The sequence below is a fragment of the Orycteropus afer genome, unplaced genomic scaffold (assembly GCF_000298275.1).
Source record: "Orycteropus afer afer isolate SDZICR_OR568_19922 unplaced genomic scaffold, OryAfe1.0 scaffold00019, whole genome shotgun sequence".
Taxonomy (NCBI): Eukaryota; Metazoa; Chordata; class Mammalia; order Tubulidentata; family Orycteropodidae; genus Orycteropus; species Orycteropus afer.
In genome coordinates this window covers 3,362,898-3,390,824 of record NW_006921606.1, presented here as the reverse complement: position 1 = coordinate 3,390,824, position 27,927 = coordinate 3,362,898, and the positions used below count along the sequence as shown (strand labels likewise).

The 27,927-nt window shown below is 44.2% G+C and overlaps 1 protein-coding gene across 1 annotated transcript in view; it reads left to right on the top strand.

Annotated features, from left to right (window-relative positions):
• ALDH1A3 (aldehyde dehydrogenase 1 family member A3) overlaps window positions 1–27,927 on the top strand; it is a 48,012-nt gene that overhangs the window by 14,502 nt on the left and 5,583 nt on the right. Inside the window, exons 4-12 of the mRNA XM_007959937.2 lie at window positions 2,538–2,667; window positions 2,948–3,009; window positions 5,079–5,207; window positions 6,933–7,046; window positions 10,599–10,701; window positions 14,127–14,311; window positions 19,539–19,703; window positions 21,798–21,955; window positions 23,130–23,204. Of these exons, the coding sequence (XP_007958128.1) occupies window positions 2,538–2,667; window positions 2,948–3,009; window positions 5,079–5,207; window positions 6,933–7,046; window positions 10,599–10,701; window positions 14,127–14,311; window positions 19,539–19,703; window positions 21,798–21,955; window positions 23,130–23,204 (1,121 nt within the window). The remainder of the gene's footprint in view (window positions 1–2,537; window positions 2,668–2,947; window positions 3,010–5,078; window positions 5,208–6,932; window positions 7,047–10,598; window positions 10,702–14,126; window positions 14,312–19,538; window positions 19,704–21,797; window positions 21,956–23,129; window positions 23,205–27,927) is intronic.

The following is a 27,927-nucleotide window of genomic DNA, read 5'->3' as shown; positions in this document are numbered from 1 at the left end:
CACCTGGAGTGGCCCTGTGTTGGAGATCACATTGGCTTGTTTGCAATTATTAGGTTTTCTCTGAGAAAATAAAAGTTCAAACTTGGAATCTAAATCAATAGGAGCCCAACCTACAGGGTACAGGATGTCAAAGTGGTCTGACCTGCCCCTCCAGTGGCCTGTTCCAGGGATGAAATGTGTTACAGACCCAGGTCAGCCTGGCATTTCCAGCAACCCACAGCCCTATTCCTCGATGTGCTCAGATGAGGACTGCCAAGCACCTATCTAGTGCCTAAAAGGAAGACAATAATAATAAACATAGCTATTATTATTTTCATTTTTAACATTTACATAGTACTTACTATGGACAGGCATTAACTGTGTTATTAATGCTATAAGGCTATGGACTCATTTAACCCTCACAATAACCCTGTGAGGTAACCAGTTGCCATTGAGCCAACTTCTATTCATGGCAGGCCCATGTGTATCAGAGAACTGTTCTCCATAAGGTTTTCAGTGTTAAGCATTTGCACCATCCAGGGACTTCTGAGTAGGTACTATTACTTTTCTCATTTTGCACATGGGGAAGCTGAGGCTGGAAGAGGTTCAGGGACTTGCCCAAGGCCACTCAGCTAGGGTCCATTGAAAGTTGTTGCCTCAAGTTTAGAGAATACTCATCTCATACCTGGGGCGGGGGTCTCTATGCATTGGAATCAACTTGATGGCAGTGAGGTTTTTTTTGGGGGGGGGGGGGGGATAAAAAAATTGCCCAACAGAGAAACCCAGCACCTAGTATTTCTGTGCTGGAACATTTTCAGTTGCAAGTGTGGGGTGACCTCAACCACAGAGCAGTATTGTGCTGATTAGACATCAGAGGCCCAGATTCAGGGCCAGCCATGCTGTTGGCTCACAGGGCAACCTTGAACAAGTCATCAGGCTCTGTTAGTCTCAGTTTCCCTACTTTAAAGTGGGAATCATGATGTCACACTCAGCACAGAGCACTAGCAAGTGTGAGCTGAAATGGATCTGTGTGCACTGTGAATTAAAGCCTCTCCCTCACAGTGGCCTTTTTCCTTTGTAGACCATCCTCCCATCCCATTGATGCTGCTACAAGAATCCAGCCCTGGGCAATGTGTCAGGGTGGCCACTTCCTGCTGCGAGGGGTGACTGGCAGGTTCAGTGCTGGGTGCACTGGGGCTGCTTGTCTGAAGACAAAGGGGTTCTCTTAGACTCAGACTGGACATGGAAAAGAATCCTGCCATTGAGTGCCATTATCCAGTCCTTGCCCTGGGTAATCACCTCCCTCATGATCAGGGAAGCTCTGCTCAGTTCTGGCACTGTGTCTAGCCTTTGAAACACAGTTGGGGGTGTACATCTCTGTGCTGGTGGCACAGCCCCTTTGTGCTCTGTCACTCTTTCCACGGCCAGCTTAGTAGAGAAGGAAGAGTCACTGTCTTCCTTGGCTTTTTCATGAAAGATGTGTTGGTCCTGAGAAGCTGGCCCTTACTCTAGCTACCCCACAGCCAGCTAACTGCTGAGTTTTCCTGGGAATTACAAGCCCCAAGGGCCAGGGTACCTAACTGAGCCAATTCTTCAGCGGCAGGGATCCAGGTGAGGGGAGGGAACCCAGGCCACGCCCCACAAGCAGCAAGGCAGGAAAGCAGAGGCAGGGGAAGGCCACGGGGGCTGGAATAGACCGAGGAGGCAGCAGCAGGGATCCAGGTAGGGGGAGGTTGAAGAGGTTTTGAACAGCTAAGGGGGACAAACTTGTCTCTCGGTTTGTCCTACTGTGGTGACGTGTTGCTGTGAGTCTTGAGGCTGTGCCACTGGAGTTTCCAACCCAGTGGGGTGCACATGATACACAGGTTTCAGCGCGGCTTGCAGACTGAGACAGACTAAGAAGAAGGAAGAGGCCATCCACTTCTCAAAGAACTGGCCAAGGAAAACATTCTTCTCCCAAAAAGGTCAAATGCTAAAGTGTATTCCTTCCAGTGAGGCTTGAATCAGCCCCACATCTGAGCAGTCCCTGGGAGGCACAAGTAACAGGTGCCTGCAACCTGCCAGCTGCCCATCTCTAGGTATTTTGAGATACAAGCAGTCCTTGCCAATCTGGAACAGATCTTATTTAAGTTGTGTTGTTAGTTGCCATTGAGTCAGCTCTGACTCATGGCAACCTTATTTGTAACAGAATGAAACATTGCCCAGTCCTTTGCCATCTTCATAATTGTCAGTATGTTTGAGTCCATTGTTGTGGCTGTTGAGTTAGTCTATCTCATGGAGGTTTCCCTCATTTTCACTGACCCTCTATCAACCATGATGTCCTTTTCTAGCAACTGGTCTTTTCTACTGACATGTCCAAAGTAAGTGAGCCGAAATCTCACCAGCCTTGTTTCTAAGTTCAGTGTCTTACTTTTCAAAGAGATGCATATGACTGAGAGGTCCACAGAGCAATGCCTAAGGACTGTGTTCTCTCCCCACCACCCCTGCCTTTGCCATCCTGACAGTTAAAAAGAGAAGAGTGGTATCTGAGAGTGTGGTTTGTCCTCTTGTTATTGCAGACCCTAGAAACAATGGACACAGGGAAGCCATTCCTTCATGCCTTTTTCATTGACCTGGAGGGATGCATAAAAACCCTCCGGTACTTTGCAGGGTGGGCAGACAAGATACAAGGCAGGACCATCCCCACAGGTAAGCCATGGCAGGACTGGGCCTCAGTGGGGTGGCCCTTCTGGGGCTCTGCTTTCCCTCACCCCAGGGCATCCTTCCCAACCCTAAATGGACATGTCACTGGGCTGGTTCTTCTCTTTCTAAGGAGTTTTACTTTTGAATTTGAGTTAAAATCTCTTCTTTGGTTCATGGACAAGGTGTGGTTCATTGACATCCTTGTGGGCTTCTTGGTTTCTCACTTGTCTTTTGACTACCAGGTTAATGCAAGTGTGCTGTTCTCCCCATTCAACCTCTCTTCCAGATGACAACGTTGTGTGCTTCACCAGGCATGAACCCATAGGTGTGTGCGGGGCCATCACTCCTGTGAGTATGGTAGCTTTTCTAAACAGATTCTAAATAGATCCTGTCCCCCTTCCCCATAGATTTTGAAACAAATTTCTACTGTGTTTGATTCAATTACACCAGCATTAATTGAGCACTTTCTTAGTGGCATGGAGCTTGAGGCTTAAGGGATATGGAGTTAACTTAGACCCCATCCCTGCTCTCAAGAGGCCAGTTCTGAAAGTGCAATGGCATTGGAATTGGGGGAGAAGAGAGGAATCCAAGCCCTGATGGAAAATCCCAAAATAATTCCTGCTATCATTTAATAAAGCATATGGGTCCCTGGGAACAGAGCTGATGTCTGAGTCCAGCTGGCCAGAAAAGCCAATCCCACTAGGGATATAGTCTATGAATTGGGCCTTAAAGGATAGGAAAGATGTTTGACAGGAAAAAGGGTTTTACAAGCAGCAGGAGTGGCATGGGGAAGGAGTGGAAGTGCCTGGGTCACTGGGAAGAGATGACAGATAATGGAACAAGGCCAGGACTTAAGGGGAAGAAGCGAGAAAGAGGAGGAGCACCTAGGTCACGGGGTGTGGCCTGGGCTGCCAAGGGCTGGACTTTGACCACTTGACAGAAGGAGCTAAACCATGCAGGTGTCCAGGAATGGCTGAGATGCTACCATGTGTTTGGGGTAGGGGCTAGTGAGTTGGCCACACAAAGAGTGGACTAGAAAAGACCTCCATGGGGCAAGGCGAACATGGTCCCTTCAGCAGATGTGTGTGAATGCCCTTATGTGCCAGGAGTGGTATTAGGGTTCCAAAGACACTAAAAGGAAAGAGCCCAGCCTTGGCTCCCAAGCAGCTTGCAGACCATTTAGAAGGCTGAAGTGGGAGTCCACAGCAGGAAAAAGCATAAGATGGGAGCCAATTAGCGACAAGGAAAGGTATGGGTTTGAAAGCTCCTTACAAGTCTAGCTTTGCTAGACTTTAGTGGCTAATCAAGTGCTAGGGGGGAATTAGGTGGATGGTATTGCTGACTGGTGAGATGAGGAAGAAGATTGGGGTAGATGATGGGGAAAGATGAAAGTAATTCTAGCCAAATGAGTTTGAGGGGCCAGTGGAACAGCCAAGGAGAGGATCTGTCTTAGTCTCCTAGGGGTGCAGGAACAAAATACCTCAAAGTGGGTGGCTTTAAAAACAGAAACTTATTATCTCACAATTCAGGAAGGTGGCAGGCTGGATTCAGGGCATCAGCAGGGCTTTTCCCTCACTTCTCTTTGCTTCAGTTCCCTCATCTATAAATGGGCATGATAATATTACTACCTCACAAAGGTTTGTAGGAATCCAGTGAGTTAATTTATTTTGTAAAGTTCTTAGAACAGGGCCTAAGTGTGAGCATATAGTGAGCATGTGGTAAGTGTTAGAGCTTACTCTTTTTAATGCTACAATGATTTAGGAATCCTTGCTTCTGTCATTGAAGGATGAGAAAAGCATTTCATAAAGTGCATTTCACCAAACAGTACAAAATACATATCAACCTCTTACTGGTCAATGGTTGGCTGTTCTAACCTTGCATTCAAGCAATAAAGATCTAAAAGACATGCCCCACCCCACATCATACTAACTCAGCTGAGACAGAAAGTAAATGCATCTCTTCAGTAAGAGGTTGATATGTATTTTGTAAGGACAGAAAACAACCCTGTGGCATCTAAGTTTAGGAGAGATGGGTCTTATTCTTGCAGGACATTCAGAGCCTTTAATATATTGATAGCATTGTAGACCTCCAAGAGGGGAAAGAAGTGTTGGTACAGCAGAATGCTCTTTGCAAAGTCTACCTATTAACATCTCCCTTGGAAGGAAGGTTGGGCAATCTACTTTCCTAGTGATATCACCTGGGAAACCCAAGGAGGGGTCACTATGTGTCAGATCTGACTCCATGGCAGTGAGTAGAATGCAGTTTAGGAAATACTGGGCAGAAATACAGTTCTAATGGTGGTACACTTCTTCGTTACCCAAACCCAGACCATGAAAACAAGTGTCTCCGATTGTTGAGTACCTGGCTTTGTGTGGGGGTAGATCCAGGCCCCCTAAGCTCTCTGTGCTCTGTTGCAGTGGAACTTCCCCCTGCTGATGCTGGTGTGGAAGCTGGCACCTGCCCTCTGCTGTGGGAACACTGTAGTTGTGAAGCCGGCAGAGCAGACTCCCCTTACTGCCCTTTATCTCGGCTCTCTGATCAAAGAGGTAAGACATCCAAAAAGAAAATATTATGTGTTCTTGATAACAGGAACCAGGCCACTGCTGCAAGATAAAGCTGCCCTGTCGAACCACCCCGTGGTGCAGTGGTGCCAGCCTGTTCACGGTTCAGTGGGATGAGAATAGCTCCCGTGTTTTGCTTGGCAGCTGCAGTTTCTTTCTCTTGCCTGTGGTCACTGAACTAGAAGAAACTCCATTCCTCCTCGTGATCCTAATGAGAACACTTAACTCTTATTATGGGATCAAACTTATGTTTAGGATCAAATGTTTTGTCTAGAGAATTTGTGGGAGGGTCTCCTATGAGGGAGGCATGAATTTGGGAGGTTAACTGGTCTTTGCATTCCTGCATATAAAATAGTCCCTTTTTCTCCTGTAGGATAAGTGGGTGCAGCAAGGTACGCTCACATCAGCACCTCCTCCCCAGGGTTCTCTGCTCACAGGCAACTGTCTTCTTCCTCAGGGCAGCCACAGCTCAGGGAAACAAGCAGCCAAAAAGGACACTTCCTCCCAGACCCACTGGACAATGTATTTTCATCATTCTATTTCCAGCTTGTATATGGCAAATATTTAGAAAAAGAAATAGAACAAAAAGAGGCATGGGAGAAAAGATGCATTCATTTTCTGTCTCAGCTGAGTTAGTACGATATGGGGCCGGCCACGTCTTTTAGATCTTTATTGCTTGGATGGAAGGTTAGAACAGCCAATCATTGACCAGTTTTCATTTACTAGTGTTGTAGGACTTGATTAATTCACACTGATTTGACTTACAACTTCTAAAATCACCACTGCTTAATATATAGTATCTAGAAAGCCAAGAAGAACAGCTCTCCACAAATGAAGCTTGTTCATTTTGTGGTGTGCAAAGTTAATAGAGAAGCCTTGTACATGCAAGGCATGAAGCCATGAATGCGAAAAACAAAGAAGTAACAATGCCTATCTTCTGGAAGGAGTTTCTGAGTGGTGTAAAGAGTTGATGCATTTGGCAGCTAACTGAAAGGTTGGAGGTTCTAATCCATCTCGAGGTGCCTCAGAAAACAGTTCTTGTGATCTACTTATGAAAACTCAACCACTGAAGACCCAGTGGAGCATAGTTTACTTTGATATACCTGTGCTTGCTACGAGTTGGAGTCAATTCCCCAAAATTGGTACTAGTATATTCCAGAAGGGCCGGTTCTGGGGTGTCACAGGTTGAACAAGAGAAGAACTTTGATGGGGTAATGTCTTGTCACCACTTGGGAAAATCAATTGGGCAGATTGAAAAACAAAAATGGAAGCTTGGGAAGGATATATTTCAGTGCCTTTGAGTATTGGGGGCTATGACCAAAGATTTCTCCTACTGTCCCACAATGGTGCTCTGCTGTGGGAGGGGTGCTGCCATCTTGTGACCTCACTGCATACCTGCTCACAAACAATTCTGGCTGGAGGGTGTGTGCTTCCCCCTGGTTCATCATGCAAACAGAGGGGACATGGGAGAAGAGCCCATCAGGATCCCTGAACTAGGAAAACTCCAGGGCACCCAACCCAGGCAAAATCAGGGTCCACCACTGACCTATGTCTGGACCATGGGGTTGTACATTGCCGGGGCTCAGGCTTCCTAGAGGGTATGCTCTTCTGCTCAGTGACATCTGCAGCCAGGATCTCTCGGCCTGCACATGGCCTTTGGCTGACATTAGTCTGTTCTTCCTCTTACCCACCATCTCTGTTACTTCTCAGGTTGGGTTCCCACCAGGTGTGGTGAATATCGTGACAGGATTTGGGCCCACAGTGGGAGCTGCAATTTCTTCTCACCCTCAGATTGACAAGATAGCCTTCACTGGGTCCACAGAGGTAACTCTTCTGTTGACAAAAGTTACAGTTAATAGATTACTTGAGAATCATGAACTTTTCCTTTGAGAAGCTAAAATGTGAATTTTTTCTTTTAAATTGGACAACTTTTAGTGCATAACCATCAGTTAAAACAAATCATTGGTCCAGTTGTCAAACTAAATAAATACCTGATAGAACTCAGAAGCCTTAGAAGACAAGATTGATAAATAAGATAAAATAATAATGTTAAGATATCGTATGGCAAATGATGTCATAATCAAGATTAAAAGATAAGTAACAAGCTAGGAGAAAAGCAGTTGTAATTTATGAAGCTCTCCACAGGTATAATAGCCTTCATATGTGAAGCACTCCTCCAAATCATGAAAAAACAACAAACTCAGTGGTGAGTAAATGGGCAACTCCAAGAAGAGAAACACTGAATGACCAGTAAACTTACCCTAGTTCACTGGTAATCAGGGAAATACAAATTTAAAATGAAAATCAGAGTGTTCTGCTTTTGTCTATCAGATTGGCAGAAATGGAAATCTGGTCGTGTTGAGAGCATGGAGGAACAGGCACTCACCTATGTTACTGCTAAGATGGAGGGCAACTTGTATTTTCAAGTATGTTAGGGCAATTCTATAAAATATTTTGCAGCCATTACAATAAGATGAGTGTGGAATTCTAATAAGGAAAGGCATCCATGACCTATTGTTGAAGCACCAAAAAACAAACTGTACGAAGTATAAGTAATAGGATTCCATTGTAAAAAGTATATGTGTGTGTGTATGTTTTTTTTTTTTTTGTATGTGTGTCTATGTATGTGTGTAAATTATCTAGAAGTATTCCCAAGAAATATTACCATAGCTTTACCAGCCACCTCTGGGTCTGGTCCTGGGACAAAGTGTGAGGAAATAAAGACTTTCAGGCTTTAATTCGCACACATCTGTATGTGGGATATTTTTTAATGAGAATGTACTTTTTGTGTACTTGAAAAGAATAAAACCCTTGATGCAATAGGTGCTGTCAATTCCCTCCTAGCTGAGTCCAACCAGAAACACGCACTCCTTACATGGCTGTGATAGAGTAGTGCTGCTACTGCCCTACTCTGACAAACTAGGCTGGGTGTCTTATTGATGAGGAGTCAGACTTGGGTCCCCAACATATAGCCAGTACATCACATACATAGGCATTAAAGTAGCAATAAGAAAATCAAACCACAATGAGATACTACTTCACATCCACTGGGATAACTATTGTCAGAAAAATGGAAAATAACAAGTGTTGGTGAGAATGTAAAAACATGTAAACTTTGTTCATTTCTGGTGAGATTGTAGCATGGTGCAGCCAAGGTAGAAAAACAGGCAGTTCCTCAATAAGTTAAACATTAGAATTATCATATGACCTAGCAATTCTATTCCTTGGTATATACACAAGAGACATGACAACAAGGACACACTCAAACAGATACAGGTATACACATGTTCATTGCAGCACTATTCACAATAGCCAATGGGTAGAAACAACCCAATGTCCATCAACAGATGAAAAGATGAACAAAATATTCATACAAGGGAATATCATTCCGTCATCAAGAGAAGTGAAGTCCTGAGACATGCTACAACATGAATGAACTTTGAAAACATTATGCTGAGTGAAATAACTAAGATACAAAAGAATAAATATTGTATGATCCCATATATGAAATATCTAGACTAGACAAATGCATAGAGACAAGTTTATTAGTGGTTACCAGGGGACTTGGGTGTATGTGTATGTGGGGTGGTTAGGGAGTTATTTCTTAATGGGTACTGAATTTCTGTTCAGGGTGATAAAAGAGTTTGGGGACCAAATAGTGGTGATGGTTGCACAGTATTATGAGTGTGAATAATGCCATTGAGTTGTTCACTTAAAAATAGTTAAAATGATGTACTTTTTGTTACATATATTTTACTTTAATAAAAACTTTTTTAAAAATAGCTCATGGTGCTCAACACTCTGACCCAGCAACTCCACATCTGGCCCCAGAGACAGAGGCAGAGAGGAGAAAAGCAGGGCTCCTGCCCTCCAGCTCTTCCTGAATCTGTCCTTGTCCTCTCATCCAGCGTCCAGATGGCCCTTCCTTTCCTCTCGCCAGGCTTCTCTGCAGAGGCTCCCTGAACCCTCTAGGTGACTGTTAGGCTGCCCACAGGTCCAGCCAGATGGTTCCACCCTCAGTGGCCAGGGTCATAGATATAAACGTGGCTCTGTGGTACCAGCCAGAGCTGTACCAGGGATGTCTCTGTACCAGGGATGTTTTTCCACAAGTCTGAGTCCCTAACACCATCTGTAAGCCTCGACCCTGTGCTGACTTATTTGGCTTTTGTTTTCTCCTTGGAGACAAACATTGTTACTGCCAATCTGATCCACACTCATTCAGGCCATGAGCTTGTTGAGCTTTAAAATACACTCACACCTTAAGCCAACCAGTTGCCATCAAGTGGACTCCAACTCATGGTGATCCCATACGTGTCAGAGTAAAATTGTGCACCATAGAGTTTTCAGTGGCTGATTTTTCAGAAGTAGATCATCAGGCCTTTCTCCTGAAGCACTGCTGGGTGGACTCAAACCTCTAACCTTTTAGTTAGCAGCTGAGTATGTTAACCACTTTTACCACCCGTGGACTCCAGACTCACCGCTTAGTGCTGCAGAAACAGCATTCAACTTGGAATAACCCAGCCCTGCCTCTTCTTGCTCAGTGTCTGGCTCTATATCTGTAGGACAGAAGATTAGAGGGAGCCATTTACAAGACGCTTTTTAGCTCTGAAGTTCTTGGCTCCTGGCTTTATTTTCTGCCCACAATCTACCAGAGTAACATATGAGATGACCCTACCATTTAGAGATGCTTCTGGTGGTAGGAGAGGCCCCTTCAGACACATTTGGGAGGCTGAGGTGAGCATTACCATTTAATGAGCAGTATTTCTGTTATTTCATTGGGTCTCAATCCTCTTCTTCCCCTTTTTGTGTTTCCAGAGAATTGGTTCCTTCCTCTGTACTTGGAGGTCCTCTCAGATTACACCAAAGAGCTACACAGGCAGACCCACCTCCCCTACTGAGTTGTTGGAATCTCCTTATTAGAATTTTAGATGTTACTGGCAAGAGGTGGAAGAGCTGCCCCTTGGTATCCTTGAACCCCATATCTGACTAGTGGGACCAGCTTGCTGGGTTCACAGGAATGGGTGGCTAGGACAGGTGACTCTGGACTCAGGAGCTCCTGGGACAGAGGTGCACTGAAGTAGTGACTTCTCTGCCAGCAGCCAGCCGTGTGGCCTGGGGCAAATCACCTGGTCTTCCCAGGCTCCTATCCCACACTTATAAGTGGAGCAGATGGAACCAAGAATTCCAGAGAATGTATGACCTGTGAGCAGATGCAGGCAGAGTCCTGGGGAGCACAATGGCAGGGTCACAGGAGCCTAGGAGGGGACAGGATGGCCCTGGACACATGTCTCTACTACCAGCTTGTCCAGAACACTCACTGATGTAAACATTTGGGCCAAGTTCGAGGTTTAATCTTCACTGTTTTTTATCCTAAAGGTTGGAAAGTTAGTTAAAGAGGCTGCCTCCCGGAGCAATCTGAAGAGGGTGACACTGGAGCTTGGGGGCAAAAACCCATGTATCGTGTGTGCGGATGCTGACTGTGAGTCCTCCATTCTGAGCTCTGCTGGGGCTCATGGGTCCAATCTCTCCCTTTTCCTATGTGTTTTTCTCAGTTGCCCAAATTCAGAACCAATTGAGAGACACATAATCTGGGGATGTTTCCTGTCTGCATCACCCAGCCATAAGTAGGCAGATAGAGATCAAAACACCAGCTTTATGGCTTAGGTGGCAGCCAGAGGGTTGCCTGTTTCTGCCCTTCATGACTAAGTTTACCTTCCTTGGCCCTGTAAAGCTGGGGCCATGAGGAACAGGTCTGTTTCTTCTTCAGAGTCTCCTGGGTTTGCTGAGAGTGGGTGGGGAAGGAGTACAGCAGTTGGGGGAAAGGGCAGGTGCTCCCCCTAATAAGCATTACTTATTCTATCTCCCAAGTCAGGAACATCCTGTAGTGTGGTTTTCAGGCACTCTGAAGAGTTGAGATGTCTCTTTCTTCCTTTGCTTCCAGAACCAATTGGTACAGAGTCAGAGCTGACTTATGGCAACTCCTGTGTAGAACTGTACTCCATAGGGTTTAAAATGGCTGATTTTTCAGAAGTAGATATGAGGACTTTTTCCTCTGAGGCACCTCTGAATGATGAACCTCCAACCAAGACTGTTAGCCATTTGCACCACCCAAGGACTCTTCCTTTGTCTCAGACCTGCCAAATCAGAGGTGGACAATAGGTCATTGACTGAGCATTGGATACTCCCTCATCTGGAGTACTATCCTCTCCTCCCACCATGTCTTCCCTGGAAAAGTAGCCCTGCCTGGCAACTTGAGAGCAGTTAGTGTTTTCTTAGAGCCACATGACACAGTATTAAAATATATACTGTTGTTTCTAGAAGGGGGAAAAAGGGACCACAGTGGGCATTCATTCACCTGCTGACAGGGAACTATCCAGAAGTATGACCTCCAGAGAACAGAAATTACTTTTCCCTTAAAGAAAACCCTCCATTTGCCCACTGGTACCAGAAATTCCTTTCATGAAAAAACAAAAACAAACACAAAAAAATCCATTCCACACTCGGATAAGGTGGTTGTTGTTGTTGTTACGTGCCGTCGAGTCGGCCCCAACTCATAGCGACTGAGGCAGTATCACTATGGAAGTAGATTGCCCAACCTTCCTTCCAAGGAGTGGCTGGTGGGTTTGAACCACCAGCCTTCTGGTTAGCAGTCAAGTGCCTTAGGCACTATGCTACCAGAGCAGATAAGGTTAGCATTGCAAATATCCCTGAGAAAAATGACCCTGGTACAAGTTCTCACTAAAGTATAAATGACTGATATCAGTTCCTTTCCTTAAAGCTGGCTCTGAATGAGAAAGTATACTAAGAGAGGAAACAAGCACTGGAGAAGGAAGACAGGATATGAGAAAGGGAAGGTGGGAGTGAGAATCGATTTTCCATTTCTTGCCTGAGTTAGTGCTCCTTTGCAGAAGCATCATTAGTATTGCTAATGGTTTCTGGAGCCACATGGAGTCATTCTGGGTGTTCCTCCATTGTGACCCACATTTGAAGTTGGGAGCCAGGACCCCTGTTTTGTGTTCTTGGTCCACAATGTCTGGGTGCCACATCTGTCCCTCAGATCTTCACTTTTCCTGCCAGTGAAGAAAACTGCAGGTCAAACACAGGACTTCTTTTTGGGACTGGTTTCACCAGAAGCCATAAACACACACTCTAGTGCCATTCTACTCCTTATCTGGGCAGTGCCTATGTACAAAATTAAATCCTGACATAAGTGGCATCCCAGGCATGATATCAACTGCAACACTACCATTCCCCACCACTGCAGCCACCACCCCTGCTCCCAGCAGCATGCAGGAAATGAATTAGTTCTCTTGGAGGAAGGGCAGTTTAAGTTGGTACCATGCTGTAGAAGATGTAGGAAGTGCAAGAGGGGGCAAGAACATATGAATGCTTTCCTGCTGCTATGACATCGCACACATACCTTGCTGTGGGGGTTCTTGCCTTTGCTTTATGCAAATGGAAGCTGCATTTCTCAAGCAAGCAATGGCTGGGGTGAGGGAGTGGTGAAGGCATGAAGGAGGGCTGAAAAATCAGCCATTGATCGAGCACTAGTAGCCCCTCTATAGTGTAATTGACATCCACTTACCATTCTTACCCATTCAGCATATCCTCACCAGTCTTACTTAATAGCACCCTTCTAACAACAACAACAATCTTGATTTTAAGGAGTTCGGGTGGTGTAGTAAGGAGCTCTGGTGGTATAGTTAGGAGCTCTGGTGGCGCAGTGGATAAGGCATTTGACTGCTAACCAAAAAGTTGGTGGTTTAAACCAACTGCTCTGCAGAAAAAAGATGAGGCAGTCTGCTTCCATAAAGATTTATCGCCTTGGAAACCCAGTGAAGGTCATTATGAGTTGGAATCGACTCGAAGGCAGTGAGTTTGGTTTTTGGCTTTATCTTGATTTTAGCAACTGCTTTTGATTAAATGTTTGCTCTATAATCCATATTCACCTCTGTTCAGCCATATAAGTGCTTTTATTTTTAAAAACCCTTCTAAGTCACACATGATGTTATGTTATTAGTATGTCCTTTTTTTTACTCAAGATGGGAAATTTTTGGCTCCTTGAAAAGTTGTCCAATTGGCCTGCATCAATACTTGTAAAGTTTATTCTATAGAACATTTTTGTTGTTAGTTGGCTCCAACTCATGGTGACCCAGTGCACAGTGGGTTTGGACCATTGTGCTCCATAGGGCATTCATTGGCTAATGTTTTGGAAGTAGATCAACCAGTCCTTTCCTCCTAATCTGTTTTAGTCTGAAATATCCACTATAACCTGTTCAGCATCATAGTAACACACAGGCCTCCACTGATAGATGAGTGGTGGCTGTGCATGAAGTACATTGCCCAAGACTCAAATCTGGGTCCCCTACATGGAAGGCTAGAATTCCACCACTGAACCACCACTGCATTAGTTCTCCAGAAAAGGGGAGTGGGCAATTGACAATGGTCAATGGTACAATATTGTGTGCTCCTTAGCACATTAAAGATATTGGCAAGTCCTGCAGGGATTTAAGCCCAAACTTTGTTGATCTGAAGATCCTCTTCCATTCTATTTATGAAGTACTAAGAACAAAATTAATCTCTGAAATGGAGCCATTTGAGGGCTAGCTTTCTTTCATGATGGAACTCTGGTGGCTCAGTGGTTAAGGCATTCAGCTACTAACCAAAAGGTCAGTGGTTCAAACCTACCAGCTTTTCCATGGGAGAAAGATGAAGGAGTCTTCTTCCATAAAGATTTACAGTCTTAAAACCCTAATGGGACAGTTCTTCTGTCCCATAGGATCACCATGAGTTGGAATGGACTCAATGGCAGTTTGTTTGGTTTTGGTTTTCTTTTGTGGGCAATTAGAGTTGCAACTGCCACCAGTCCTGCTTTAACAACTCACCACTTCCTCCCACCTGCAGTGGACTTGGCCGTGGAGTGTGCCCATCAGGGCGTGTTCTTTAACCAGGGCCAGTGCTGCACAGCGGCATCCAGAGTCTTCGTGGAGGAGCAGATTTATGCTGAGTTTGTCCGGCGCAGCGTGGAGTACACCAAGAAGAGGCCCGTTGGAGACCCCTTTGATGCCAAGACTGAGCAAGGGCCCCAGGTAACCAACTGATGGTTCTGACCCTGAGGTGCCTGGCTGGGGGTTCAGCAGGGCAGCCCCTCTGCCCCTGCAGCCTAGTATACTGTGATTCTATAGCACTGACTTGCCCTGCCACTGAGGCTTGGTTTAGACTCCCATTGAGGATGCAGTCCCTCAGGTCTCTGTGGCCTTAATGAAATGAGACTGGGTGCAAGGAGGCTCTCAGCTCTCTACAATAGATGTTCAGAGAACAGGCTCTTGAGAGAAAGGACCCCCTCATCCATAGCACCATCTGTCTTCACCCTCCTGCTCTCTCAATGTCTCCCCCAACCCCCACCTTCTTCTGGCCTACCCCCACCTCTAGGAGAGAGCCTCAGGTAGAGCGTGACTTACCTGGATGGCCTCCCTGAAGAAGACTGGTCAAAACCCTCTTTCACCAGGAAAAGAGGACCTTGGCTTGAGGTCAACAAGTCCCATGTGGCTGAAAAGTCACAGAGTACAGGCAGGGTCTCTACCTAGAGGCCCTGGACCCCATGTACATTATGGGAAAGGCTACTTTGAAACTAAAGGACCCTGGATATAGAGGTCTGGAATGCATCTCTGGACAGTAGAAACATGTCTCTTGAAGCCTGGTTTGGAGAGCCAGGGGCAGGATGAAAATAATCATAACCACCAGGCTTAATCACCTCTTTAAAAAGGCACATCCTGTATCACTTTCTTGCTAATAATGAAGTGAAGCAGATGGATAAATATTTAAAAGAGGGCAGCCTGACCATCCCATGCATTATTGAAATGGAGCGTGACAGCAACCCACTTTGCTTTTTGCCAAAGTTCTGCCCAACCGTGGAGTTCCAACTCACGTGTCCATGAGTCCTTGGAGAGAGCTTGCCTCTCGCCCACTGCCTCTGTTTGCATGGGAAGCCATGGCTCTGGCTGCAGAGATGGCTCTGTATCTTTGTGAAAGTCCTCAAATTTTCCTAAGCCTCAGTTTCCTCATCTGGAAGTTAGGAATAATAGGTGAATATTATGAGAGTTTTATGGCACTTACTAGACAGTCAATACAGGGTAGGTTTTATTTTTTAAAAGGTGAGCACATAAATATGCCTGAAGTTCCCTCATCTAGGTAGTAATGAGTGACTGTACATGACTTCTGGTCACATCTATAGGCCTTGCTTAACTATCTTGTGGGGATGCTGGGGCTGGTGGAGAGTGGAGAACCACAGGGAAGAGGGTTGCATTTCTGGCTGCAATACTACCCCTTTCCCCAGCCTCCATGCCCTGTGTCTCTGATGCCACGTGGCCCTGTGGAGGAATACCTCCACTGTGGCCAACATGCCTCAGCCCAGTCACTGCCTACCCCAACCCCGCTCCAAATCCAGTGGCCATGGTCAAATTTCAGATCCAAATACAAACATGACCACAAGTCATTATCAAATCCACTGTGATTTTAAGGCTAATCTGGAATTGGTGGGAAATATGCAAGCCAATCCCTGAACTAAGGAAATCTTCTTCCTCCGTCATTATTTGCAAGTCTCTTTCCAAAGCTTCAGTCTTGAATTTTGAAGCCAGATATACAAATCTCTTCCCAAAGAGCTGAGCCAAGCAGAATGGGTGTTGATTTCATCAGTACTTTTGATGCTGCTGCTGAAAGTCCTTGTGAAAGCTCACTTAAGCCATCTAACCTCAGAATATTATTTTAGGACACTGTTGGATTTCTTTCCCTCCAAAGTACTTTTTCAACTACAGTAATAAGATTTTGCTCTGGAGGACTTACAGCTGTCTAAATAGCCCTCTCTGTCTCATGCCTGTAAAACAGCTAACTGACCTAGATCCATGTCCACTAGAGGCGAGCTACTCTCTGGAACACTCTGAAGTTATTCAGGTTTATTTGGCAACTGAGCAACAAGGCACATAAATATTATGCAAACCACCTGGCCGGTGCAGAGTCTGGCATTCACCCGGTCCAGCCGAGAGCAAAGCCTTTGGGTTCAGTCCCTAGGGGGCTGTATTTCTTGGTTTCTGGGGCTGTGCCCTGCCATGTCATCTCACGTCCTGGCAGCTTCCTCTTCCTGCACAGAAGACACCAGCTGAAACTTAATGGAGGAGTCCTAGATTTAAACAATATGTTCATATGGACTCCCCAGGGAGAGTTTAGTTAAGATGTGTAGGGTTTCCACTGGAGGCCTAGCACTGCCGGAAGAACAGATGGACGCTGTGGCTTGGTCATACAGAGGAGATGTGGTCAGCAGCCACCCGGGACATGTCACCTGTAGTTTGATGGAGGCTCTCAAACTCTTCCGCCTCCAGGGAGGAGGAGGCAGTTCAGAAACACCTGGAACTTTTAACCTAAGACTTGGTTTACCCAGGGAAAAGTAGAGACAGTCTAGGGATATTACTGGATCTGTTACAGTTGTTTTATTATTATTATTATTATCATCATTGAGTGAAAGTACATCCACTTGAATTAAAAAAAAAAAATGTGTAACAAAGAGTATAATAAAAAGGCTCCTTCTCACCCCCCATCGCATACACTGGTTCTTACTGACTCCCCTGGAAAGCTCATGTTCTTAGTTTCTCAAGTCTCCTTCTAGAGTATCTTTATGTGTATAAAAGCAAATATGACTATGTACTCTTATTTATTCCATTATCTTTAGACAAAACATACTATGATATCTAAATTATTTTACACCTTGTTTTTGTCCCTTAACAAGAAACTGGAAGACCTTTCTATACCAGACCATAGGAACCTTCCTCATTCTTTGTTACATGTCCATAGGAGTTGATGTATGAATCTGCCATAATTAATTTAAGCAATCATCTCCTGAGGATCTGTGGGTGTGTGCTGCCATACACCATGCTGCAGCGAGTACATGATGTTGCACATGTACAGGGAAAATTCCCAGGACCAAGTCTCCAAAGTGGGATTGCTGACTGGGAATACCGTTGTGATTTCCATACACTACCTTCCTCCAAGAATAAACCACTGTCCATTCCTCCAACGATGTCTTAGCTTGTCTATTTCTCCAGGCTTTCCAGTAGAATACGTTGTTCACCTTTTAGATTTTTGCCTGTCCGATAGTTAACAATGGTATCTTGTTTAATTTTAATATGCATTGATATCTTATAATGAGTAAGGTGGAACATCTTATCATAGGTTGAAAAGCCATTTGCATTTCCTTTTCTATGACCGTGTATTTCCTTTGCATGTATTGTTGGTAGTTTTTCTTGTCAATTCTAGAAACCTATGTCTAGGTATGTGCTACAGAGATTAGGTCTATTTTTATGACTAAAAAAAAAACTAAACCAAACCCACTGCCATCAAGTTGATTCTGACTCATTCCAATCCTATAGGACAGAGTAGAACTGCCCCATAGGGTTTCCAAAGCTGTAAATCTCTATGGAAGCAGACTGCCTCATCTTTCTTCTGTGGAGCAGCTGGTGGGTTCAAACTGCAGATTTCTATGATAAAACCAAAAAAAAAAAAAAAACTGCCATTGAGTGAGATCCAACTCACAGTCACCCCTCCTTGGGTTTCTGAGGTAGTATCACTATGGAAATAGATTGCCTGATCTTTCCAAGGAGTGGCTTGTGGGTTTGAACCACTAACCTTCTGGTTAGTAGTCAAATGCCTTAGGCACTACGCCACCAGAGCTCCTGATTTCTATGGTAGAGTTTTGTCAATCTTTTGTTTCTTAGTTTGTTGTGTTGCCCTGTGGTCTTGCTCCTGATGTATTTACCGCCCCCCCCTTTTTAATTTTTCATACTCTACTGTATCAAACTTTTCTTTTTTTGCTTCTGCATTTTGAGTCATGGAAAGGCCACCAACACTTCAAGTTTGCAGACACATTCTCCTACGGGAGAGAACTTGAAAATGCTATGGTTTCATTTTTCACAGTTACATCTTTGCTCTACCTGAAATTTTTCTTGATGTAAGGTATGAGGTAGAGATCCAGCTCAGTATTTTTAAACTGAATCCATATTCTTTGAGATGACTGGGTAAGCACTCCTCAGGGGAAATCAATCATCCAAATGTGCCATGGAGTTTTGGCTACAGTGAAAGTAGCCAAAGTCTTGGCTACAGTGAACCTATCCAAGCTCTGTCTCTCTCAGCCAAAGAAGAGTAAAAACCAAACCAAACTCACTGCCGTCGTGTCAGATCCAACTCATAGTGAGTTGGGTTTCTGAGGTGGTATCACTACAGAAGTAGATCGCCCAAACGTCCTTCCAAGCAGGCTGGTGGGTCTGAACTGCCACCTTCTGGTTAGTAGTCAAATGCCTTAGGCACTATGCCACCAGAGGTCCCCAGCCAAAGAAGAGGGGACTATTAATATGGTCATGGTAAAGAATAGGGTTCCCATGGAGTTTGGGAGGGTCGGTGGAGGGAGGGAATGTCAGAAAGAGTCTCTCTTCCTTTGAACAGAGGCTCCCAAAGGGATGTCCTTTCAACAACTGCTTAGGTACTATGTCCACCAGCCAGGTGCCAGACCAATGATACAGGGCAAACTCCAATCAGAGAGACCCTGAGACAGGTAGAAAAGGTAGAGTCTTTCTCATGAGCTCATGTCCCACTAAGCAAGGAGCAGCCCCTCTGGCTTACTTTAGGCCCACTCCACTCTGCTGCTAGAAGGTGTTGAGTAAGGTGATCAGCTTTCCTAGTCGCTTCCCCTCTCTACCAAGAACAGACAATTCCAGTAACAGTTACCTTGATCCATGGTGCCAGGTGGGCAGGGCACAGGGGTGCCAAATAAAATACAGGACTCTCAGATTCAAATGTCAGATAAACAGCAAATACATTTTTAGTATAAGTATGTCCCAAGTATTGCTTGGGACATGCTTATGCTAACAAATCGTTTGTGGTTCATCTGATATTAAAATGTAATGCATCATCCTGCATTTATATTTGCTAAATCTGGCAACCCTAGCTGAAGGCAAAGAATTGGGAAAGGAGAGAATGTGATCAGTTTAGACCTCATTTTACTCACAGACTGGATTAACAGGAGGAAGGGCCATCAGACGTATGAATAAACCTCAAGAGGATGAGAATAGTATATTTCCTTATCTTTTCCTTGCTCCAAAGAGCCTTGGATTTGTGCATCAGAAAGATATTTGCATACAAGGGATGCTTGTTACATGGATTATGACTGTCAGGGGTAGGGCAGCTGACAATTTTGAAGGCCTTTGAAAATATAAAATGGCAGCTGGCATCCTGAAGGAAGCCTGGGTTCTACTTCCTGTTTATGTTTTGCAGATTGATCAAAAGCAGTTTGATAAAATCCTAGATCTGATCGAGAGTGGGAAGAAGGAAGGTGCCAAGCTGGAATGTGGGGGCTCAGCCATGGAAGACAGGGGGCTCTTCATCAAACCCACTGTCTTCTCAGAAGTGACTGACAACATGCGGATTGCCAAGGAGGAGGTACATAGGGGCTTCAGCAAAAGCTACTGGCTGTGGGAACAGTGGGCCAAGCTGGAACTGGAGCTTTCAAATAGGAGTTCTTCTCTAGGGTCCAAGCACCCCAAACTCTTCATGATAGAAAGATTTTCTTTTTCCTTGAGACTTTTACCATTTCCTTTCAGAGGCTTAGGGAAGCCATCTTGCCCCCCACCCCCACCCCTGCTGAACCCTGAAAACTATATGGCGGTACGGAGTCTGTCAAAGCCCCTTGTACTTGTTTTCACACATTGCTCATTGTCTCTGGGAAGCAATAGTCCCTTTTGTGTCTTCTGAATACATCCCTGAGTTAGTCATACAACCTGTTAAGGAGGGCTGTGACCACCTGTGAATTCTGTCAGGATTCAAGACTTGGAATCAGGGCCCAAACCTGCTTTCATTCTCCCAAACCAAACTTAAACAACAAGTGTTAATTTAAAGAATGAATCACCGGCAGAAGTCTCATTGACATTTTCTATAATAAACTGGTTAAAGCAATTGCCATCAAATCACTTCCAACTCCTGGTGACTCCATGTGTGTCATAGTAGAACTGTGCTCCATAGGATTTTCAGTGGCTGATTTTTCAGAAGCAGATCTCCAAACCTTTCTTCCAAGGTGCCTCTGGGTGAACCTCCAACATTTTGGTTAGCAGCCAAGTGTATTAACTGTTTGCATCACCCAGAGACTCTTTTCCATTACCCACTAACACTCCACTAACATTGAGTCAATTGCAACTCACAGCCACCCTTTAGGACAGAATAGAATTGCCCCAATAGGTTTCCAAAGCTGTAAATCTTTACAGAAGCAGGCTGCCTCATCTTTTTCCCTTGGATGAGTTGGTGGGTTTGAACCACCAACCTTTTGGTTAGCAGTCAAATGCTTTAACCACTGTGCTACCAGAGCTCCTTTCCATCACAGGCATCCTTAAAAGGATGGAAATTAGGGAGACCTCCATAAGAGTATAAATCTAACTTTGTCTTTCAATTTTACTGCTAAACCAGATGCATAGTGGTTCCTGCACAGCATTAATGGACGGCGAGAGCTTTGTTCTGGGTGGTTAGACACTGGAAGTGGCCTTTGAGACTCATGACAGACTGAATCACTGCCAAGGGCTTCCTGGTGTAGGGACTTTATAGACTTTCTCCCTGAGGACTTTATGGGTTACTAACTGTATCATGATGGCATGTAGCTCAGCTCTTTAAACATTCCTGTGACACAGAGTTCCTAAGGAACCGGGAAAAGTATGTCATTAGGCTGTACAGAGGCCTGAGGGGCTATAGTATTGCCAGACATTGAATCAATTATAAGCTTCATTCAAAATTATCTTTAAATGTTTATCCATTAGCTTTCTCTTTTCTTTTTCTTTGCTGTGGGGAAGGCTGGAATGAACAGTGTCTCATCCCTCTCTTGGTAGTTAATTCTAGAACATTTTAGGGTGTCTTCACTGGTTAAAAACCCAACATAAAGAGGTCCAGACACTGAGTCTCACAGCTGTGCCTGTAGGTACCCTTCCCAATAAACTGAAATCAAACTCATTGCAGTCAAGTTGATTCCAACTCATGGCAACCTCGTGTGTAACAGAGAAGAACTGCTCTGTAGAGGTTTCTTGGCTGTAATCTTTAGGGAAGCTGATCACCAGGCCTTTCTTCTGTGACACAACTGGGTGGATTTAAACCACCAATCTTTTGTCTAGTAGATAAGCACTAACTGTTTGCATCACCCAGGGATGCAATAACCCAATAACCTCCCAATAAAAATTTCCAAAGATTGTATATATTATGTGTATTCTGTGCACCCTGACATGTACAGATTACTCCAAGACCAGGGACCTGTGACAGTAAGAGATCTCATACTCTACATATACCTGTTTTGTTTTTGTTTCATTTTAATCCTTTCCTTCAAATGTCAACAGTCATTTTACTAAAAAGACCTTTGGAAATTCTTTCTCCTCTAGATGTTGTTTTTGTGTGTGTGTGTTTTGGGTATACAAAAAGGGACAAAACTAAGGAAATACCTGCTCAGGGCATAAATTTCCCCTTTGAACATGCCTTTCACTGCCATTCTTGCATTAATTATAGATTTTTGGACCAGTGCAGCCAATACTGAAGTTCAAAAACATTGAAGAAGTGATAAAAAGAGCAAATAGCACTGAATATGGACTCACAGCAGCTGTGTTCACAAAGAACCTGGACAAGGCCCTGAAGCTGGCTTCTGCATTAGAATCTGGGACTGTCTGGTGAGTTGATTTGTGGGTGTATCAGCTTTCCCACATTGCTTATTGCTAGCTTCATGACTCCTTTATTAACAGACAGCTTGTAAATCACATAGGCGCTCTGGTGGTATAGTGGATAAGGCACCTGGCTGTTAACCAGAAGGTCAGCAGTTCAAATCCACCAGCTGCTGCACGGGAGGAAGATGAGGCAATCTACTTCCTTAAAGATTTACCTCCTTGGAAACCCAATGGGGGTCACTATGAGTTGGAATTGACTCAATAGCAGTGGGTTTTGGGTTTTGGTTTATAATCACATATTAAGGGCCAAGCACTATTCTAGTGCTTTGCTCAGTCCTTATGACCACTTCTGAGATAAAATAAAAAAACCAAACACACTGCCATCGAACTGATTCTGACTCATAACAACCCCCTTTGGGCTTCCAAAGTGGTAAATCTTTACGGAAGTAGATTGCCTGGCCTTCCTTCCACAGAGTGGCTGGTGGGTTTGAACTGCCAGCCTTCTGGTTAGCAATCAAATGCCTTAGGCACTGCGCCACCAGAGCTCCTTCCTTCTGAGATAGGTATCATTATGAGCTCCATTTTACAGACAAAGAAATGAAGACACCAAGTAATCAATTATTTGAATGGGGTCACACTTTTGACCACCATGCTGTACTGTTCTTAAACTTCACCTCTTCTAGCTTTAGTCTTGATGCTGATTGCAAAAGCAATGCATGCTCATATATAAACTACAGGTAACAGTCTCTGTTTCACCAGTATTCTGCAGATTACATATTATTATCCCAGTTTTAAAGATGAATAGATTTAGGCTCCAAGAGGTTAAATAACAATCCCAGAGTCATACAACCAAGAAGGAGGAGAACTTTGAGGTCAAGTCTGTTTAATTTCAAAGCTAATTCTTATTCTCCTATACCATCATTTCTACACCCCACAACCACCACCCATTCCCTTCTTACCCCAATGAAAAGCTTTGTACTTAAATATATTCAAACATTAGTTTCTGTAGGAAGGATGTGAATGTAGAAGTTGAAGGCACACTGTGTTTGAATTATTGAAACTTTTAGAAAAGATCATCTATTAGGCAACATTCTGCATCAAGTGCCTTCTAGCTGGTCTCCATTGAATGCCCAGTTGGATCTCCTCCAGGAAATTATGAACATTTTAATTCTTTCCTTAGGATCAACTGCTACAATGCCATCTATGCACAGGCTCCATTTGGTGGCTTTAAAATGTCAGGAAATGGCAGAGAACTGTAAGTATTTCATCACTCTCATCCTGCAGGTTCAATACATAAATGATCTACCAGATTTGAGCAGTAACCCTTTACTCTCTGCCCTGTGTCTTAGTCTGGGCCAGCAGTGCCATGAAGTCAGTGGTCCATTCCATCTGAGGCTGTTTTGGATCCATTCCTTCCTCTTCCCTCTCCTACTCCCTACTTCTGTCCTTCTCCATCTTCCTCCTCCTCCCAAACTCCTTCAGGCCCCAGGATCCACCTGAAGCCTCAAGTCTTTTGTCCTCCCAGTACCCATCAAACTTGGGATGTGTAGTAGATACTTAACATCTACTCACTGGGTGAGGACATAGGCAGAACTGAAAAAGTGCCCTTTTTACCACCAATCTTTTGTCCTACACCAGATGTTGGCCACAAAACCTGGCCTTCAGCAAGGAATATAGGGTCTCCCCATGGCAGGTTCCATACCTCTCCAGATCAGCTATTTGAGCCCAGCAGAGGTCCCAGGAACATGCCTAGGGAGATTCAGGCTCCTTGGTGTCTCTTCAGGAGGCATATAATATCATCACCTACTGGGCCTTTGTAGTCCCATCAGTGTGTTCCCACTGATCTCATACTCCTTCATGTTTCCTTTCTATGTAGCCTGGTGGGAAAATGAGCTCTGCAAATTTATGCTAACTGACAGGTATTCTTATATTTGACACAAGATGAAAGGCATGGGTACAGGGCTAGTTAGCATGTTCTAGGAGTACACATGCAGTGGCCTCCAGCCAGACACTGTCTTCTCTCCTCATGTCCTTGTTGGGGCTCAGAGTTCTATCACCCTTTGTAAACAACTCATGGATAAATCTTTCCATGGAGCCATATGTGACAACATCCCCAGGGCCTTTCCTGGGACATCACTAATGGCTCAGAGTTCTTCCTTTTATTTAAATAGTTTGTATTATGTGTATACAAATGCATTACCTTGTACTTGCTTATACATCCTCCAGTGGGAATAGAATCAGAGGCTTCCCCTTGGCTGGGCTTCTCTGTGGCTGGGCCTCAGAGGGCCATAAGCAGCTTCATTTTTAGATTGTCAATAAAGATGCTAAAACATAACATATTTGCACCCATCCCTGAGCAAATGCTCTTGACCAGTACCCTTCCTCCACCTTGGTCCTTCTTTTTAGTTCATTCCTGACTCGTGATAAAACACCCCCATAACCATCTGAATGTCTGAGTAGAACGTGTCCATTGGTCTCCATCTATTTCCATCCCTGCTTCCCCATTCAGAGAACTTCAGTAATTCTTAGGCATAAAGATCCTTTGTAGAAACCCAGTGTCTTGTTTCTGTTTGCATTCTGGGAACCTCTATGTTGTTGCCTATTCACACCTACCTGCTCACTGGGGATATGAGAGCTTGGCTGGGGTTACCTAGATCCCTTCCGAGGCCCTCCAATAACAGCAGCACTGGCACCCACTAGTACTTGCTGAGCACAGACTTTGTGCCAGACTGTGTCCAACTCTCTGCCCATACTAACTCATTCCACTCTGCAACAGGCTGTGAAATGGATACAGACTGCTGTCCCTGTATTCAGGTGAGGGAACTGGGCCCAGGGAGTCATGTGACTTCCCCAAGGACACTCTGCTAGTGAGAGGAGCAGGATTAAACCCTAGAAACTTGGTCTTAAAACCCACTACAACAGGGGAGACCTTCACAAGCTACCTGAAATACAGCCAACCAGGGCCTGTAGGGTCATTTGTCTCCTTTGTATGACCAAGCCCTCTGATCTGCTGCCTTACCCAGTCAGTTCCTGACAGCTGGAAAGTTGGGGTCCACAGATCACACATAGTCCTCTTCCCGGAGGCCAGGCACAGCTTGTCCCATCAGGAACGTCAGTCCCAAATTAGTGGTTTATAAGAACAGAAAATAAGGAGCTCTGGTGGTGTAGTGTCTAAGGCATTTGACTGCTAACCAGAAGGTTGGTGGTTCAAACCCACCAGCCACTCTGCAGAAGGAAGACCAGGTAATCTACTTCTGTAAAGATTTACTGCCTTGGAAGCCCAGTGGGGGTCACTATGAATCAGAGTCAACTCAATGGCAGTGAATTTTTTTTTTTTTTTTTTTTGGAAGAACAGAAAGTTGTTATCTCATGATTCTGGAATCTGGAAACCCAAATTCAAGGAGTCCACAGGCACATGCTCTCTCTGAAGTCTCTGGGCAAAGATCTTTCCTGTTTCTTCCAGCTTCTCGTAGCCCCAGGCATTTCTTCAGCATGTAGATGCATCTTCACATGGCATCTTCCCTCTGTCTTTCTGTGTCTCTTCTTCTCTTTTATAGAACACCACTCTGATTAGATTAAGACTCCCCCTCATCCAATTTGAACTCATGTTTAACTCGTAAGATCTCTAAAGACTCTATCTCCAAACAAACTCACATTCATAGGCACCAGGAGTTAAGACTTCAACATATCTTTATAGACACAATTCAATTTATAACAGTCACCAAAGCAAATGTCCTTGGATGTAAAAGCTACGTGAAGGGTATGTGGGGCCCACCTGGTGTCTAGTTGGAAGTAATTTATGCTGATTATTTGCCTCATTTGTCTTCCTCATCTGAGTCACCATTTCCCCCCTTACCAACACCCTGAGAGTTCTTTTACAGCCTTGGCTGGCACATAGCAGGGTTTTGAATATTTGCTGAACATGTTCAATGTGTAATCTTGCCAGTTAGCCACAATTGGGACTTTTTTGAGTATCTATTTTTTTAATTCTTGACATGTATTTTCCTAAGGCTTTTGATAACGTATTTAACAATAATTCGCAAGAATCCCAAAACTAACTTTACAATAGGCATCTGTTTCAGTTGTCTCTAAGTAATGACTTCAGCCTGCAATGCAGTTCCTGTTTCGCATGCTGGAGTGTTATGTGGTGCATTCCACGGTTTTCCCCATCCTTGGCCACCCACCCACAGACCCCTCTGGGATCTATTCCTCTTCAGGTCTTGGGATGAGGCCTGCAAGTTTCCCTTCATCTTGGCTACTTTGCTTCTTCATTCTTGGTTTTGTGCTATAGTAAAAATAATTGTCACAGTAACAAAAATTCCCCACAGTAGACATGTGGAAAATCAAAGTCTCCCTCCCCTTTCCCTCAGTCCTATTTGCTAGAGGTAGCCACTCTCTTTAGTCATTCATTTTAGCTATTCATTTGACAAATATTTATTGAGTACCTTTGATATGCCAGGCATGACTAGGCTCTGAGGAGATAGCAGTGACCATCATAAACACCCATCCCTGTCCTTCTAGTGCTGACATCAGTGAGGCTTCATGGGAGAAAGGCAGGGCTCACAGATGGTCTTGAGTACCAGAGTAGGCAAGATGCTGCAGTGGGTCAAGTAGGAGCTGCAAGATCCTGAACTAGGGTGGTGCCTATGGGATAGAAGACATGAAGGATTGATATAATTCATTTTGCAGGAATTATTTCTTACTAAATTTATTAGTTATGTTCTAGTACAACATGATTTCATCATTTTATTTGCTTTTTTTCTTTCTATACCAGTTGACATCAAGTAGACTCTGACACATGATGACAGCATGTGTATCAGAGTACAACTGCGTTGGGTTTTCAATGGCTGATTTTTCAGAAGCACATCACCAGACCTTTCTTCTCGGGTGCCTCTGAGTGGAATCAGGGGTTAATACTCAACATATATTTTGGGGGGATACAATTAAATTCAGGAGCTCTGGTAGCATAGTGCCTAAGGCATTTGACTGCTAACCAGAAGGCAGTTCAAACCCACTAGCCACTCCTCGGAAATAAGGTTGGGCAATCTACTTCCATAGTGATACTGCCTTGGAAATCCAAGGAGGGGTTGCTATGAGTCAGGTCCAACTTGATGGCACATAACAATAACAACAACACAATTAAATTCATGTCCTTGGTTGATATTTTTCCATTCAACAGTTGGTATTTTTCTTATTGATTTGTAAAAATTCTTTATACATTAGGGAAAATAGCATTGTGTCTTTCATACTGAATTAAAAATGTGCAAATGTTATGTTTTTCCTTAGTTTTTCATTTGTCTTTTGGGTTTTTAAATGGAGTTCCTGGTGTGTAAAAGTGGAATTTAGCACACTGTCTATGACTTTATATTTTGTATATTTTATGTTATATTTAGGAAAGATTAGAAAATAATTCATCCAGTATCATGGAATTTTAATAATTTGTCTTAAGAAGCTATCTAAAAATATCTCAAAGATGAATTAATACTGAAGCAACAATACTTTCTACCATTAATTTTTTACCTAGCATATGGTGGGTATTCTCCATGAATTATCTCTAATCATCGTAACTACAAGGAGATGATGGTATTCCCATTTTACACATGATGGAATTGAGGATCAGGGAAGTTAAAGAACATTCCTATACTACATAGTTCTATTCCAGTGCTTCTGCAACTTAAGGATGTATCAGAATCATCTGAAAGGCTTATTAAAATACAAATTGCTGGCTGTTTCAGTTACCTAGTGCTGCTACAACAAAAATGCCTTGAGTAGATGGTTTTAACAGACAGGGATTTATCCTTTTACAGTTTGTTGTTGTTGTTAAGTGCCATTGAGTCATTTCCGACTCATAGCGACCCCATGCACAGCAGAACGAAACACTGCCCGATCCTGCACCAGCCCCACAATCCCTGCTATACTTGAGCCCATCATTGCAGCCACCATGTCAATCCATCTCGTTGAAGGCCTCCCCCTCTTTC